The following is a 17,995-nucleotide window of genomic DNA, read 5'->3' on the forward strand; positions in this document are numbered from 1 at the left end:
GGCGTTTGATAGAAACAGTCGGATAGAAGAACAGATAGGCAGCTTCCCAAATTAGTTAGTGCCGTTTGAAAATGGGAAAGCTAGTGTTCATTTCGCTTTTAGTAGCTGCTTTAGCGGCTCTGATTGGAGAGAGAATTATAAACATAAGGTAAGGTCAAAAGCAACTCAAGACGGTGTTTACGCGAGAAAGTTGCATGGGCAGCGTTGTTAGTGGGCCGTAAAAGTTTGTCATAACGATCTGAATAACTAGCTACTAACGTTACTTTTTGCCAATGCCCGATCTTTAGACGATAGGTAGCCTAAATCACTGGTGGTCATGCAGCCTCTTATTTGATTTGAAAACTTTGCAGGAAAAGGACCCTTGCCTCAAGAGAGCTTATCCAAAATCACCTCCCCAACTGTGTCCTACTGAAACACCTTGGTAAGTGCAAAACAAAATGCAACTAAAATCTAAAATTAAAGTAAATTTATTTACATTAACCTTCAAATTCTTTCCAGAGTATGGGTCAGAGGATATAACCATTCTTCCAAACGGGCTCGCCCTCATCAGCGCTGTAAGTAGCCAGTTTGAGTGAAGAAACATCAAACTTACAGTGCCAAACACTTGCTTCATATAACTGAAGGTGCAACTTTTTCTTTCAACACAAGCAGCCACAACCATGAAAACTAATTTCCATCCACCTGTTCATTAACTTGAATTGTCTTTCAAATCAAATTTACATTTCCATGTTATTAATTTATTAGTTGAACATTTCCGTCACACAGTCAAGCCTCAGCATAAAAGAGGTTCACATTTCAGTAGCCTATATTATTTCAATCATGAGAGACTCGTTGGAAGGATTAATAAACTTTCAAAAAACGTGAAAGGTCCAAGGCACTCTTCTGGCATAAAGTAAAAAGCCTTTATTTACTTTAGATGGCTATATCATTTAGAAAGGTTTAAAAACATAGCTAGTGTATTGTAACGTATCCGTTATCTCAGGAGGCAGAGGCTTCTTGATGGTACAAGGGTCTTTATTCACAGTTAGTTATATTACAACTCTCAGCGGTTGTCACGCTCAAAGCTAGCAGCTTTCCCTCCAAGTAGTGTGTGTAGACTGACGCGCATGCTCAGTTCACTCCGGAAGTATCCCCACAGCATAGTGTTCCCCAATACAACACTCCCACACAACAGTTCCTATCTGCAGTCGAGACACTACCAATGCTCACCCCTGTATGTGTACTGCTGATTCGCTACATACTCCCCGCCCAACAATAAGGTCAACGCCCACGTTGATAACACATCACACACACCCTTGTACCAAAACATCTTTTTTTTTCTTTAACAGCTTCTTTGTTTTTTTCAATCACAGCATGTTGCACTCTCAGACTTCCCCACATCATCTCCCCCACAATATCTCATGTCATGCACCTTTTTTTCTTTCTGTTACAACAATACAACATCTCCAACCACCATCTCCTCTCTTTTTTTTTTTTTTTTTTTAGTACAACTCAAAGTTGTGGAATCGTCCTGGAGCCCTTGGCTCTCTCCGTGGCCGTGTTAGTCTCTGTGAATCTGTCTGCGGGGCTGATCCCACCTGCAGTGTCTCTGGGCTTTCACGCCCCTGGGTGGGGCCCGCCCGGTCGTAGCCGGACGCCCCTCTCTGTGGGAACAGAGTCCTTCTTTCAGCCGGTCTAGGTGAAACCGCCGGGCGGCCGAGATCTGGGGGAAAGGTGCACCCCCCCCGGTATGGGGCCAACCTGTCTCTGTGGAGTACTTTCCTGCCACCAAGTGGCATCTGCACTCGGTACACCACTTCCCCCATTCTCTCCATGACCCTGCATGGGCCTGTCCAGTGACAGTCCAGTTTAGGGCTACGCCCTTTTTTTCTCTGGGGTGTGTACACCCAGACCAACTCCCCCCCCTGGAAATGGTTTCCTTTTGCCCTCACATCATAGTTCCTTTTTTGTTTCATGCCTGCTTTCTCTAGCTGGTCCCGAGCGAAGTGGTGAGCGGACTCTAAGCGATCTTGTAGCCTCCTGGCGTACTCTCGCCCTGGGGGAGCGTCCAGTGCATCTGGCGGCTTGCCGAACGCTATTTCTGCTGGTGTCCGCAGTTCTCGACCTAACATGAGCAGAGCTGGGGTGCAGGAGGTGGACTCGTGTGTGGCGGATCTGTAGGCCATGAGGATGAGCGGCAGGTGCGTGTCCCAGTCCCTCTGGTGTTCCTCCGTGAGGATGGCCAACTGCTTTTTCAGCGTTCTATTGAATCTTTCTACAAGGCCATCGCTCTGGGGGTGCAATGCTGTGGTCCGTGTCTTTTTAACTCATTGAGTGCCAGCCACTTTTGGAGAACGGACGCTCCCAGTGCCAGAGTTTCAGAGCGTTTTCAGTGATTTCTCGAGGCCCACAGAATATTGTGTGATATTACTATGTAAACACTGAACACGCACAAAGAACGATGAGACTCTATTCTATCATCTGCAAAAAAAAGTTTATTGATCCCATTTTCCGTTCTTTAGTTATGAGCCGGAGAAGATAGCTTGATTCATCCAAAAAGCGCAATTTTTTTCTAGAAGCTGAGATAATTGGCCTTTTGTGAAATTAAACATTTCAAGCACACACTGACTCTGAAGCTAATCTTTTCTAATGTAGTCACACCTCAAAAATAATTTCCTTCAATAAAACAGTTTAGGCCAGGGAATTTTGTTTGGCAGAATAATATTTTTAGCTACAACCAGCAGCGCTGGCCCCTGCGTGCGCTGCTGGTTGCAGCTTCTTGCTGGTCTTGATTTGCTGCTGGTGGGCATCGGATATTCTGGCTTGCGTTTGTCAATCCTGTCCTGCTGCCTGGGTCTGTCTGGGTGTTGTGTGTGTGCTGCTCTGCGTGCCCCCTCCCCCCCCCCCGCCCCGCCCCGCCCCGCCTCGCCTCAACTGCACACTCCTCCTCCTGTCTGTGGTGGCTCTCTGCTGAGTTTGCTGTGCGCACAGTGAAGGGTGCAGCTTTTTTACAGCGTTCCGCGTGTGTTTGTCACCGGCAACGATGCTTCCAGTTGAGAATAATAACTCCACGGTGTGGATGTGCGGATGTGCTGTCGCAACCGACACAGAGCGGCTCAATTGTGGGAGCAGATTGGCTGCTGCAGGCACAGCTGCAGTAACGTGCTTCAGCATATCGATGCATACGGATGCGATGCGATTTCCGTTTCCATAACGACTTCTTCTTTGTTTTTTCCTTGCCTTTCTGTTATGTGGAGAGCACTGTCGCCACCTAAGGGTTCTGTAAAATAGGTTATAGACCTCCAATAGCTACAATAGTTGTACCAGAGATGTATCAGGGATTGATCCACGTCCCACCGTCAAAAAACGCAATTGACGACAACCGTCGTCATTGGCACTCTACGTCAGTATTTGAATTGACGACAGCTGTCGTCATTGGCATTCAATGAGTTAATGTTCAGTTTCTCGCACATGGTGGCGAACACTCGTGACTCAAAGTTTCTCCCTTGGTCACTGTGTAGGGTCTCTGGTGCTCCGAACCTACTGAACATGCCGGTTACTAGTGCGTCGACCACCGTCCCCGCCTCCTGGTCGGGTAGTGCGTACGCCTCTGGCCATTTTGTGAAATAGTCCATGGCGACCAGGACGTACTTGTTCCCACTGTCTGAGCAGGGAAAAGGTCCCATCACGTCTACCCCTACCCTCTCCATGGGGGCTCCTGCTGCTAGCTGTTGAAGCGGGGCGCGAGACTGATCTAACGGGCCTTTGTACGCTGCGCAGAGGTCGCAGCGTCGACAGAAGTCCTGTACGTCTCTCCCCATCCTCCCCCAATAAAAACCTTGTCTGATACGGCGGAGCGTTTTGTTTACCCCAAAGTGCCCAGCCCCTACAGTTCCATGGCAGCTCCTGCACACCTCCTCCCTCAACGTTGTCGGCACTACTTTCCGCCACTTATGCTCTCCTGTCGCTGGCTCCTTCCAGGACTTCATCAGCACTCCGTTACTCAAACTCAGGGTGTCGAACCCCGCCCACAGCCCTTTGGTTGTGTCGGTGGCCCCCGTCACCTCTTCCCAGGGCGGCTTCTGGCCCTCTTCTACCCATTGCAGTACTGGTGACAGCTCTCTGTCGTTTTCTTGGTGGCCCCTCCAATCCGCTGCCTCTGCTACCCGCAGCGTCCTGCACACTGGCCCATCCCCTGTGTGGTTAGGGCAGATCCTAGCTTCCTCTTGGAGCTCTCTCTCTCTTCCTTCTCTCTTTTCGCAGTACGTACACCCTCTCTCTGCACAGGGTCGTCGTGACAGGGCGTCTGCGTTGACGTGGCGCGCCCCTGCCCTGTGTTCTATCGTGAAGTTGTAGTCTGCCATTTTCTCTAACCAGCGGCACACTTGTCCCTCCGGCTCTCTGAAGGACCATAGCCACTGCAGCGCCGAGTGGTCGGTCCGTATGGTGAACCGTGGCTGTCCCAGGAGGTAATATCTAAAGTGTCTTAGTGCTTCTACTACGGCGAGGAGCTCCCGGCGGGTGACGCAGTAGTTACGTTCTGCTTTATCGAAAGTCTTGCTATAGTACGCCACCACCCGCTCCCCGTCTGGCCCCGCCTGGGACAGCACGGCCCCCATACCCCCATTGCTGGCATCAGTGTCTAGTAGGAACGGCAGGGCGGGGTCTGGTGCTCTAAGCACTGGAGACTCGGTCAGTGCTTTCTTGAGGGCTTTGAATGCTAGGTGGCATTCTGTCGTCCAGTGGAAGTCTGCGTTCTTCTCTTTTAACCTGAACAGCGGTTCCGCTATTTTAGAAAACCCGTTCACGAATTTCCTGTAGTATGCGGCTAGCCCTACGAAGCTCTCGAGTTCGCCTTTGTTTCTGGGGGTGGGCCACTCCATGACCGCCTGAGTCTTCTCTTCTAGGGTGCGAATGCCCCCCGCGCCGATGCCATGCCCTAAGAACTCCACCCTCCTCTTCAGGAAGTGGCACTTGTCTGGGTGTAACTTTAGACCCGCCTCTGCGATCTTCTGCAGGACTTTTCGTAACGCCCCCACTGCTGCCTGGAACGTGCCCCCGTGTGTCAAGATGTCATCTAAATACACGACGCATTCGGATCGGGGAATGTCTCCCAGCAACTTCTCCATTAACCTCTCGAACGTTGCTGGTGCGTTGCACAGCCCGAAGCTGAGTACTCGAAACTGCCACAGCCCCTTCTCTGTGCGGAAGGCGGTCTTTTGCTTGGCATCGTCGCGGAGGGGCACCTGCCAGTACCCGCTACGGAGGTCTAGGGATGAGAACCAGGATGACTCTCCCGCGGCGTCTAACAGTTCCTCTATGATGGGCATCGGGTATGCGTCTTTTTTTGTTACTTTGTTCAGCCCCCTATAGTCTACACAAAATCGCATTTTGGTGCTATTTTTCTTTTTCACCAGCACTACCCCCGACGCCCACGGGCTGTCTGATGGCTCAATGATCCCCGCCCGCAGCATGTTCTCTACAGCTTCGTTCGCTATCTCTCTCCTCGCCGCTGGGATCCGACGGGGATATGACCTGACGGGTCGCGCCCCCTCCGTGTCTATTTCGTGTTCCACCAGGTGGGTACAGCCTAGCTCATCATCTGACATGGCGAAAATGTCTTTATATTCTTCTAGTACCCTCCACAGTTCATCGCTCTGCTGGGTCTCTAACCCTTTGCTCTGGCGTTTGTGCAATCCCCTGAGCATCTCTAACCTCTCTCTCTCCCCCTCTGCCTGTTGCGCTGGCTGAGGGCAAGTGTTTGGAGGTGGGCTAGGGGTGGGGCTTTGTGGAGGGGCTTGGTCTGCTGGGTGGGGCTCATGCACTACGGTGACGCGATATACAGTGATATTATTTACATTAGCTCTCTCCTCTGGAACGGTGGGAGGGTGGCCCATCTGGACTACTGGCCCCCCTGCAAATGTCAATGTGCTTTTTCCTAGGTCTACTGTGCATTTGTTTAGCGTCAAGTAGTCTTCCCCTAGGATGCAGGGTCCCGTCATTTCTACCACCCACACCGGAAAGTCCACTGTCTGTTCCCCCACTGTTATCGTTACGTGTCCCCTCCCCCTCATTGGCATCAACTCACCGGATACTGTTCTTAGTAGTTGTGCTGCTGGCTGCTCCAGGCGCGTCCCCTCGGGCATCATGTTGACGTTCACCAGCGTTGCTGTACACCCCGTGTCCACCAGGGCAGCGCAGTATCTCCCCTGTATGTAGACTGGAACATGGCAGCCGTTCATCGCGCGCGGCCCGCTCTGCATGCTGACAGCTCCGGCGATGTCGTCTACTTCGGGGCCCGGCGGAGCCCCACCTCTCCGTTGCTGTCGGTGGGCCCCCTCCTGCGATGGTGTGGCTACGGGGACTGTGGCATCGTAGACCCGTCTCGCCCCATCTGGACGGGCCCTGTGCCGTTTCCCTGGTTCCACGCTCTCCGGCGGCAGTCTGCTTCCCGATGTCCGGGGCGTCCGCATCCCCAGCAGATCATGTTCCCTCTGGCCCAGCTGTTGTTCCGCTGAGTGGGCTGTCGAGCGGGGTTGGGCTGTAGGGTCGCTCTGCGGAGCAGTTGTTCTGTCAGCTGTTGTACTGACTTGGACAGTTCTTTCACCCTGTCGCCCTGCTCTCTCACCGTGTTGCTTTGCTCTGCCCAGGCCGTCTTCCACGCTGGTTCTTCTTGTAACTGGCTCTCCGCGGCCATTCTGACCACTGGGGCGGCCTCCATTATGCTGCTGCTCTTGTCCCAGCCTTCTACTGTCTCTATCTCCAGTGCCAGCCCCAGCGCTGCTCCCAATGTTTTCGGGTGTCCCAGCGTTACCTTCTGGCTTAGGCTCCGTGGCTCGATGGCCTGGACAAAGTAGCTTAGGGCTAGTCCATCCAGCGTCTCCGTCGGTAGCTGGCTGTATGCGCGCCGGCTGAGAGTCTCAATGTCCGTTGCCAGTGCACGTAGTGACTCACCCTGTCGTCTGCGTCTGTTACACAGTTCTGCGGCTACGATGGCCTGCTCCTCGCATCGGCCGAAACGTCTCTGCAGGACCCCCATCACCACATCCCAGTCCTTTGTATCAGCTATTGCCGACACGCACGCTGTAGCTTCGCCCTCGAGGGCCATGACGAGGTAGCTGGCTCTCTCCTTTCTCGTCCAGCCATTCCAATCTGCAGCCTCTGTAAACTGCTTGCAGTATGCCTCCCATTCGACTTTACCGTTGAATTTTGGCGGGGTGATTTCCTTTCTTCCCCGCCGCTCGCCGTCTTTTGCCGCCTCGACCCGTGTCCCGTCTTTGTCCTCGGGCCGTAGGCTGGCTCCGCTGGTCTGTGGCACAGTCTCCATGGCTACAGCGGCAGTGTCAACCCGCTCGATCTTCACTCTCACCGGTCCCGGTTCTTCCGCTCCTTCTCCCGCCTCGCTAGCTTGCCTGCTAGCTCCCTTGGGCTGCGGGCTAGCTTCCGTGGCTACGGTGCTAGCTCTGTCTGGCTCGGATTTTATTTTCACCAACCCCAGGCTTTCTGTTGTTTTTCTTTCTTGGACCCCTGTGGTAGCAGCTGCGTCTACCCAGACATCATCCTCCTCGGCCGGCTGGTAGTCTGCCCCGGCTCTCGCCTCTCCCGCCTCTCGATTGAGCCGCTTGCGCTCTTTCTTCAGGAACTTGTTAACCATTTCGCTAATCTGGAGGCAATATTCACCGTTTAAACTTCTGACGCCAGTGTAACGTATCCGTTATCTCAGGAGGCAGAGGCTTCTTGATGGTACAAGGGTCTTTATTCACAGTTAGTTATATTACAACTCTCAGCGGTTGTCACGCTCAAAGCTAGCAGCTTTCCCTCCAAGTAGTGTGTGTAGACTGACGCGCATGCTCAGTTCACTCCGGAAGTATCCCCACAGCATAGTGTTCCCCAATACAACACTCCCACACAACAGTTCCTATCTGCAGTCGAGACACTACCAATGCTCACCCCTGTATGTGTACTGCTGATTCGCTACAGTATGTTAAAAGAGCTGGGACATGACCCACGCGTAGCGTCACAAACAGCCTTCTTCAGGGTATGGCCACCAGCACAAGGTTTCCCCTATTTAGCATGAGATGATTGCAAACACCTGAGCAGAATGCCAGTGAACTCACAGGTAATGATACAAAAAGCACCCACTAGATGGCTCTACAATATGTATAGCAGAAAACTAAACATGATGCAGAGAAATATGGAAAACAAACGAAAAATGGGACTTCAGACAAGACAGAAAACATAATATCCATCTGCAGCAATACAAGCAACATACCAGCATCAGAACAACTACAAAAGACAAAAAAGAAACTACAGAAAAGGATTGAAATCAATCTCTTCATTCAGTCCTGGATATATTGTGGCCTGCATTTGGTGTATAAAAAGTTTCTCTCTGCAATAACAATTTCAGTCAATCACCACTCCGAATGTTCTTTTGGATGGTTTCTAGGCCTTCCACTTTAAGGCCATCTGGATTACTGTTATGTACATGAAAGAAATGTTTAGCCATAGGGTAATCCAAATTAGCTTTTCTGATTGCATACTTATGCTCAGAGACTCTATCTTAGTCCGGCCTATGTAAAAGCAACCACAGGTACATGATAAACAATACACAACAAACGTAGTGTTACAGTTGATAAATGTTTTTATGTCATACACCTTAATGTGTCTTTAAGTCATTGAATTGTTTACATTCCTTTAGATCCCAATTTGCGTATATTATCATTTTTATAGGATTTGCTATGGAACTATATCCTGTGACAAAGTAAACTTGCTCCTGTCCTGAGGAATTTCTTTCCTTTTTCTTGAGGAGTTCAGATCTAGGAGTGGACTGAGCTTTTTTAGAAGCATTCTGGATAGTTTTTGTTTTATAGCCTCTCTGTGAGAAACGATGTGTCAGGATTGTAGCCTGCTTTTCAAACTCTTGGTCAGTATCACAGATACGTCGGAGATGTTGGAATTGACCAAAAGGTATATTGTCCTTCAGCCAATTAGGGTGGAAACTATCAGCTTTCAGCACAGTATTTTTGTGTGTTGCCTTCCTGTACACTGTAGTGTGGAGCTGGCCCTCCGCATCCTTGGAGATAGTCAAGTCTAGGAAATTAATATTGCTTTTTGAATACTCGATACACAATTTTATATTTCTGTCATATCATGGAGTCATATGCCTATATTATTATTACAGATGGCATAACCTGGATAATTACAAATAATAGCAGTTCCATATTTGAATTCACAATAATCAGTATTCTTAAGAACATCTTTGATCCCGCTTGACACTCTCATTTGCCTTTTTCACTTCCCACCCAATTCACCCATTTTGTGTAAGGCAGGAAGTAACACAGATGCAAGCAGAACATTAATGAGGGTTTCCAACTTAAAGTCCATTTAGGTGATCCAGGCACTCGTTAATCTTTTGCTTGCACATGTGTTACTTCCTCCCTTTTAGGCACAAAATTGGTGAATTTGAAGTGAAAAAGGCTAATGAAGGGAAATGTGATAATTTCATGCTTTCTGCATTTCTCTTTTTTAGGTGATGTAAATTACACCAAATCGATGTATTTAGCAACTGAAAGTTCAAAACATTTAAATTTCATTGCATCTTGGGCTAAACCTCAATTATTCACCTCGTCTATTATTCAATCCTCGTCTAGCTTCCGTTTCATTGGCCATTTTGTTATCTTCTGAAGTATTTGTATTTGCAATCTATGTTGTAATATTCTCTATATTCATATATTCATAGGGTCTGAAATACCCTGGACTGCCGTCATTCTCAGATGATCCAGGAAAGATCTACTCCCTTGATCTGCAAGATTCTAGAATGAAACCTGTGGAGTTGCGCATGCCGAGGAACTTTGACCTGGAATCATTCAATCCCCATGGCATCAGCGTATACACTGCTCAAGGTGGTAAACAAGCACAATCACTGTCTCTGATTAGTGGCCCAGGCGCTGACTGTCTGACTGTAGCGGGCCCAGGTGCTGACTGTCTGACTGTCAATGAATAGTTGTTCCAAAAAAGCCAAAGATTCACAAATGTCACTCCTGTGAACTTGGGGTTTGTTAATTCAGTGGTTTTCTACTGGCTTTGCATTTTCCACCTAAATTTAATCTCGTTCATGAACTCACAATCAGTTCCCTTTGATATTACAACAATATTATTATTATTATTATTATTATTATTATTATTATTTATTTATTTTTTTGTAACATAAAAAATAAACTCTTATAAAAAGTAAACAGTCGCTTGATTGAATAGCTGATAAATCCGGTTTAGATGCTGGTACCTTTTGTGGCCTGGTGTTTTACAGGCTGTGCAGTAATCTTGGAAAACCTGTTAGGTTGTCTCTTCATTGACAGTGAATAAGTGGCATAATGTGGGAGTAATACCTTTGTGGGAAAAGAAAGCAGTGAAAGCACCCAGGAGAGAAGCACTGCTGTGCACAGGGCTTCCTCGGCTATTTGTCCTCGGTCATTTTCTCCACTAATCAATTAGTCTGTAAAACGTCACAGAAATGTAGATCACTTTCCCCCAAAGCCCAAGATGGCATCCTCAAATGTCAGCCCACAACCCAAAGAGAATCAGTTTACTGTAATAGAAGAAACCAAAATATTAAGAAGCTGGAAGAAGAATCCCTCCTCCCAGAACTCGGCATGGATGGTCACACAGTTACACCCTCCCCCCGGTCCCAAACCTGTGTGTCACTCACAAAATGCCATTTTTCCCACCTCCGTAACATTGCACAACTTCGGCCCACCCTCTCCTCTTCAGCTGCAGAAACACTCATCCATGTCTTCTTAACGGCTTCCTTTCCAGTGTCCTCCAAAAACTACAATACGTTCATAACTCAGCTGCCCGGTTGCTCACCCACTCCCACTCCAGAGAACACATCACACCCATCCTTCAACACTAGCTTCCAATACAGCACTGAATCCATTTCTAGATCCTCCTCATCACATTCAAAGCTCTCAACAATCTCGTCCCCTCATACCTGACAGACCTTCTCCACCTTCGCCACTCCACTCCTGCACTCGCCACCTCAAATCAGCTGATGCCAACCTTCTGACCCCCATCACCAGGACCAAGCAATGCACCTTGGGGGACAGAGCCTTTGCCATCGCTGCCCCGACCCTCTGGAATTCCCTCCCTCCAAACATCCGAAACTCAGACTAAAGGTCTTTGCACACACATGTTTTCGTATGTGTGTTTTTTAATCCGTCATCTGAAAACACAGACGGGTCCCAGCTCGCAAAAATCTATTGACTGATGCGAAAAACGCAGAAAATCTAACCTCGTCCGAAAACTTAAACGACGGACGTAATTGTCGGACTCGGTGTGTCAATGATGATTGACACAAATGAGGTCGTATTCTTTTTTTTTTTTTCCCGTGCGTCAATTTCAGACGAAAATACGGACTTGGTGTGCAAAAGCTTTCACTCCCTTCTTTCAAAAACCAACTCAAAAGCCTACAGTACAATACAATACAATGTATTTTCTGTATCTGTGCATGTTTGTTTTTATGTATATGTTTATCTGTTTATGTAAAGCATCTTTGAGTACTTAGAAAAGCACTATATATAAGTCCTATCAATTATTATTATTATTAATGCGTTTACCGCTGTCTCTCGCCATTTTTCAGATGACACAATATACCTGTTTGTTGTCAATCACCCACCTCAACATAAAAGCCAAGTGGAGATTTTTAAATTCGTTGAAGAGGACCACACCTTGGAGCATCTGAAAACCATAAAGCATGAACTTCTCCACAAGTATGGTGACAGATTAAACTGTTAACTGTACGGTGAATTTTAGGCATTTGACATTTGAACAGAGGGTGCACTTGAGAAGGAAATGTACTTCTGAAACTATCAACACAAACATATCTACATTGTAATTATTTCTCATGTCTTTCAGTGTGAATGATATTGTTGCAGTGGGAGTGGACAGTTTCTATGCAACAAATGATCACTACTTTAACCATGAACTCCTGAGATCTGTGGAGACTCTTCTCAGTCAGCCCTGGTGCAATGTTGTGTACTACAGTCCTGAAGAAGTGAAGGTGGTTTCTGAAGGATATTACATGGCCAACGGCATCAATATCTCACCAGACAAGAGGTACGGCAATAATCCGCAGGGCGACGCTCATTGCTCACATGTCCTCCAAAAGTCCAGGTTACCAATGTTCTTTCTTGTGATAGGCATGTGTATGTGGTAGATCTCCTGGACCACAATGTGCATGTTTTGGAGAGAAAAGCCGACAATGTGTTGGCATCTGTGAAGGTAAATATATACACTACTAAACTATCTTTCCCTTGATAGAGAGGCAACAGCTTTGGAAAATAATTCATACATAGACATCAACTATTTATATTCTACACATTCAAACGAAAATGCACCAATTTGGATATTGCATACTGTATATATCATCAGTATTTCAGATAATGTAATGTGTGGAAGAAATACTATGTTGGCATTACTTTCAGTATGGTTAATATGGAAAAACATTAGAGAAAGATGCAAAGATTTAATAGATGGACAATGTTTCAGCCTGGTGGCCTTTGTCAAGTCTTGATAACAATAATGATATGATAAAACAAACAAACTGTACTTTGCAGGGTAGAAATGCAGAAATGTAGTGAGAAGGAAGTGTTCTTGAACATAACCCAGACACCATGGTATGAGTAGTCGCTGCGTAGTACTGATAACCTTGTCTATTGACACCTCACCAGTCTGTGGCAGTGGGTTCACTTTGTGACAACCTTGACGTTGAGCCAGAGTCCGGAGACCTGTGGCTAGGCTGTCACCCTAATGCATGGAAAGCTTTGCATTATGACCCCGAAGATCCACCTGGCTCAGAGGTTTGTTCATTCACTTTTACCAGTAAGAACAATATGCTTCCCACAGTCTCTCTTCATCTAATGGTCTACATCTATCTACATCTACAAAGACAGAACATTTTGTTTAGAGAGTGATGTAATGAGCAATTGTTCACGTCTAAAAGACGTTTAGGAAACGTCTATTCCACGTCTATTCGTCTGTAGATGTCTAGTCTAGATTAAGGCTACCCAGCAAACATTTTCACGTATACCGACCGTCTTCTGCACGTCAAACCACTACATCTAGTCAGTGTCTAAAAACCTATCCAGAATGGAAATCGTAGCGACGTAATTCGTCTACTTTCCCACAACGTTGAAATATGCCGCTCCCACAACAGCTATATTCAGATACAAAATCTGCACAGTGTGCATGCAGCAGCGTTGCATATAGCCTACTGTATGTCCAGATTCAACCATTTTTGCTACATCGAAAGAAAAAAATATCACCTTGTCAGGGATTCGATCCGGTGTCCTGTGTCTTAACCACTAGGCTATCGATTTTGTTAGAAAGACTTTGGATTTGGTCATATATAGAATCCTTAACATTGAGAACTTAGCATTTTGACGTGACGGTCCCTACTGGAACTTGCATTGCTAGGCTAGCTGCCTCGCTAATTGTGTTTCATGATTCCAACCAGCGATGAGACAGGTATATATTTTATATCACTTACGATAATGTAACCAACGTGACTTGACCATTTATTTAGCAGACAGCACAACATCCAAGACCCAGAACACACTGCGTTCAGTTACGGCAAGAGTAATGGGACAATACCACAGGATTCAGGAAACTTGTGATAAATACAATAAGAGACAAATTGCTATGGGCACTTATATGACATAAACGTGTTTTCATATTTAAAAAAAGAAAAGGGCGTCCAATAATAGTCGTCATTGCACGTGGAGTGCACTGTCACACTGTGACTATCTGATCACACAACACATAAATTGTCAATCAAATGTCGTTTTATTCAACAAAAACACAAAAGACACCTATACATGTGGTGTTTTCAAAGCAATATGAGATCAATATTTCTTGTTTTACAAGAGGTATAGACACTACTATGGGGGAACGTGGAGAGAACGTCACCTTGTGGCCGGCAGCGGCATGCCTTTCTGGGTAGATGCCAAACCACAATTCTATCGTCTGGTGACGTCGCGGTCAAGACGATGTTTGCTGGGTATTGAAGGTTTAAAAGTGAAAGTTTAGTAGCCGTCTAGTCTTAGCCTAGACGTCATTTCAACGTCTATTCAATGTCTCTACATAGACGTTTATTAGACATTTAATAAACATCTGTGTAGTAAAATGCTGCTCAAACCTAGATTTGAACCCAGGGCACTGGCGTGGCAGTGCAACTCTTTAACCACTATGCTATTTGTTCGCTGAAATATAATGACACCTTGAACTTGTTTATCGTGTTCAAACCTGTTCGTTCAGGGCAGGCTTAGTTTTATTACTTTTATCCGCCACTCCTGCACACCACAGCATAGGCTAAATGATGAGACACGAATATACATTATGTCAAGTTATGGCATGAACGTATGGGCGTCAAGTAAAGTCTTTGTGGAGTGGACATCACAGTGTGACCATTGATCACAACAATTTCACAACCAAATAAAGTGTCCAAATAATCAACAACAACAAAGACACAATCGTGCATTTGCTGTTGAGTGCTTCAGAATTTGGATAAGAATGGACAAATAATATAAGAATGGATTAAAAAAGTGATTTGAGCTCTCAACCATTTGGTTATCCTTGTGGAGATTTCAGTGGCAAAGTATTTTTCTCTGTGATTGAAATCGGGTGATATTCTGGGCAAGATGATATGACTTGATCTCTATCGGGCTCTCTAGTAGTAGAAGTAGAAAACTTTAATGTCCTCCAAGGAGGCAATTTGTTGTACAGCACAGTACTTGAGGACACAGACACATTAACATACACAAGAACATACACAACTCATAAAAATCATCTGTAGTGGTCAAAAAATACTACAAAAATACGCAATAATGCTGTGTATTAAAGTGCACGTGTTAGCAGCCCTGCATATTTAAAGTGCACGTGTTAGCAGCCCTGCATATTTAAAGTGCATATCTGATAACAATAAAACAACAAATAAAAACTTCAGCTTCCCTGAAACTCACATCTTATTTAGCTGGATGATTGACATGGGGATAAATGATCGGTGCTTGTTGGGTTGCAGTGACAGAATCATGTGACAAAAATTAAACAGTTATACTGTAAACACGGGGGTGGGAAGCGCTTTATACATTTACAGGTTTTATGCATTTTTAACTATGAAACATGGTCTAAAACTCAGCCAAACATAGACCCAAAATCCTGGTCTAATCGTGGTCTATATCTGAGCTAAGTTGTTTGAGCAGTATGTTGACTTGCGACTTGTGTTGACTTAAATGTACCACTGTAGTGCTGGTTTATGTTGTATTTTGTGTGTGTCTTATAAGCCCATGAAGGTTGGGCACCTTAGCGTGCATGACACAAAAATAAAAATCAATCAATCAAACGTCATGTTTTCCAGGTCATCCGGATCCAGAACATTCACTCCGATCAGCCAGTGGTGACCCAGGTGTACGCTGATGACGGCAGTGTGCTCATCGGCTCCTCGGTCGCGGCTCCCTTCGGAGGGAAGTTGCTCATTGGCACAGTCTACCATAAAGCCCTGTGCTGTGATTTGGAGTAGTGTCTCTTCCCGGGATCCCATCAAGCAAGAGACTTAAAAAAAATTACGTCATTATAAGTGACTTGTAATCGCCAAATTACTTCCTTGCACTTTTTGTCTAAGCACTGATTGTGATTAAAGGGTAGTCAATAGATACCAATAGATAGGTAGGTAGATAGGTTCATGATGATTTGCGCACATAAATGCATATTACAGCACTTGGGATCCACCAAGAGGAGCTGGCAGAACTTGTACGGGAAAAGGATGTTTATAGGAGTTGGTAGTAATTAGACCTGAGTAACAGTATATTTGAATATGGTTGGAACTAGTTCAGATAAACCTGCAATATGACAATGTAATCAAGCTTTTTTTTGTCATTATGGGTTGCAATTTCACTGGCCATTTGAACAATATGAAATCTTCATAGATGAAATATGTAACAATGTTTACGGTTGTCGCGAATGCCTTATTGATTTATATTTGATTTGTAATGAATCAATAAAGAGGGTCTTTCTGGGATACACTTCTCTTTGAGTCAGCTGTGCCCTTTCCAGAAGGGCTAGAAGACTAGTCTATATCTGCTGAATTTTGTGGGTTAGATCGTAAAAAATGAAGGGTTGTTGAACTGTGTGTCTGTGCAAGTAAACAGACCCCCCCCCCAGTGATTTCAAGTGAACTAATGGGAAGCCTGGGTAACGCTTTAGAATACAGCCCGCAAATAACCATGTAACTACAGGGTAACAAGACTGTACTTATAGTGTAACTACAGGGTAACAATACTGTACTTATAGTGTAACTACAGGGTAACAAGACTGTACTTATAGTGTAACTACAGGGTAACAATACTGTACTTATAGTGTAACTACAGGGTAACAAGACTGTACTTATATTATAACTACAGGGTAACAATACTGTACTTATAGTGTAACTACAGGGTAACAAGACTGTACTTATAGTGTAACTACAGGGTAACAAGACTGTACTTATAGTGTAACTACAGGGTAACAATACTGTACTTATAGTGTAACTACAGGGTAACAAGACTGTACTTATATTATAACTACAGGGTAACAATACTGTACTTATAGTGTAACTACAGGGTAACAAGACTGTACTTATAGTGTAACTACAGGGTAACAAGACTGTACTTATAGTGTAACTACAGGGTAACAAGACTGTACTTATAGTGTAACTACAGTGTAACAAGACTGTACTTATATTATAACTACAGGGTAACAATACTGTACTTATAGTGTAACTACAGGGTAACAAGACTGTACTTATAGTGTAACTACAGGGTAACAAGACTGTACTTATAGTGTAACTACAGGGTAACAAGACTGTACTTATAGTGTAACTACAGGGTAACAAGACTGTACTTATAGTGTAACTACAGGGTAACAAGACTGTACTTATAGTGTAACTACAGGGTAACAAGACTGTACTTATAGTGTAACTACAGGGTAACAAGACTGTACTTATAGTGTAACTACAGGGTAACAAGACTGTACTTATAGTGTAACTACAGGGTAACAAGACTGTACTTATAGTGTAACTACAGGGTAACAAGACTGTACTTATAGTGTAACTACAGGGTAACAATACTGTACCTATAGTGTAACTACAGGGTAACAAGACTGTACTTATATTATAACTACAGGGTAACAATACTGTACTTATAGTGTAACTACAGGGTAACAAGACTGTACTTATAGTGTAACTACAGGGTAACAAGACTGTACTTATAGTGTAACTACAGGGTAACAAGACTGTACTTATAGTGTAACTACAGGGTAACAAGACTGTACTTATAGTGTAACTACAGGGTAACAAGACTGTACTTATAGTGTAACTACAGGGTAACAAGACTGTACTTATAGTGTAACTACAGGGTAACAAGACTGTACTTATAGTGTAACTACAGGGTAACAAGACTGTACTTATAGTGTAACTACAGGGTAACAATACTGTACCTATAGTGTAACTACAGGGTAACAAGACTGTACTTATATTATAACTACAGGGTAACAATACTGTACTTATAGTGTAACTACAGGGTAACAAGACTGTACTTATAATGTAACTACAGGGTAACAAGATTTGTACTTATAGTGTAACTACAGGGTAACAAGATCTGTACATAGCCCATTACTGACCCATACAATAACCACAGTAGGCTATATCTACAGGGGTTTGGTTGACAGGGCTATTGATCAACAATTACTTGGCCAGCTACTGAAATACCAGTAGCTAGCTTTCAAAACTGTTGTAATACTTGTTGTGAAAATGTGACTTTATTGATCCTGTCACTCACAGGCAGCCAACGAGGGGGATACATAACCTTTGTCAAAAATGACCTGCGATTATTGTTTCTAAACTTTCTATGATCTATCTTTGCCATCAATAGGGTCCATTATTTAAATGGTAAATGGTAAATGGCCTGCATTTATATAGCGCTTTTATCCA

The 17,995-nt window shown here is 45.1% G+C and overlaps 1 protein-coding gene across 1 annotated transcript; it reads left to right on the forward strand.

Annotated features, from left to right (window-relative positions):
* Positions 1-16,048, forward strand: LOC310775307 (serum paraoxonase/arylesterase 2-like). The gene is made up of 9 exons (XM_083635451.1): positions 1-148; positions 351-421; positions 499-554; positions 9,719-9,881; positions 11,615-11,744; positions 11,890-12,090; positions 12,174-12,255; positions 12,705-12,833; positions 15,389-16,048. Exons 1-9 carry the CDS (start codon positions 72-74, stop codon positions 15,548-15,550), a joined length of 1,071 nt encoding a protein of 356 aa, XP_083491577.1. The 5' UTR covers positions 1-71; the 3' UTR covers positions 15,551-16,048.
* Positions 16,049-17,995: the final 1,947 nt, after the last annotated feature.

This window comes from Poromitra crassiceps, assembly GCF_964638095.1.
Source record: "Poromitra crassiceps genome assembly, chromosome: 1".
NCBI lineage: Eukaryota > Metazoa > Chordata > Actinopteri > Beryciformes > Melamphaidae > Poromitra > Poromitra crassiceps.

Excerpts from the sequence above, each read along its gene's own strand:
- LOC310775307 (XM_083635451.1), top strand. The coding sequence starts at position 72 with ATGGGAAAGCTAGTGTTCATTTCGCTTTTAGTAGCTGCTTTAGCGGCT. Across the intron at positions 11,745-11,889 it reads AAGCATGAACTTCTCCACAA|TGTGAATGATATTGTTGCAG; the intron begins GTATGGTGACAG and ends CATGTCTTTCAG. Across the intron at positions 12,256-12,704 it reads ATGTGTTGGCATCTGTGAAG|TCTGTGGCAGTGGGTTCACT; the intron begins GTAAATATATAC and ends ACACCTCACCAG.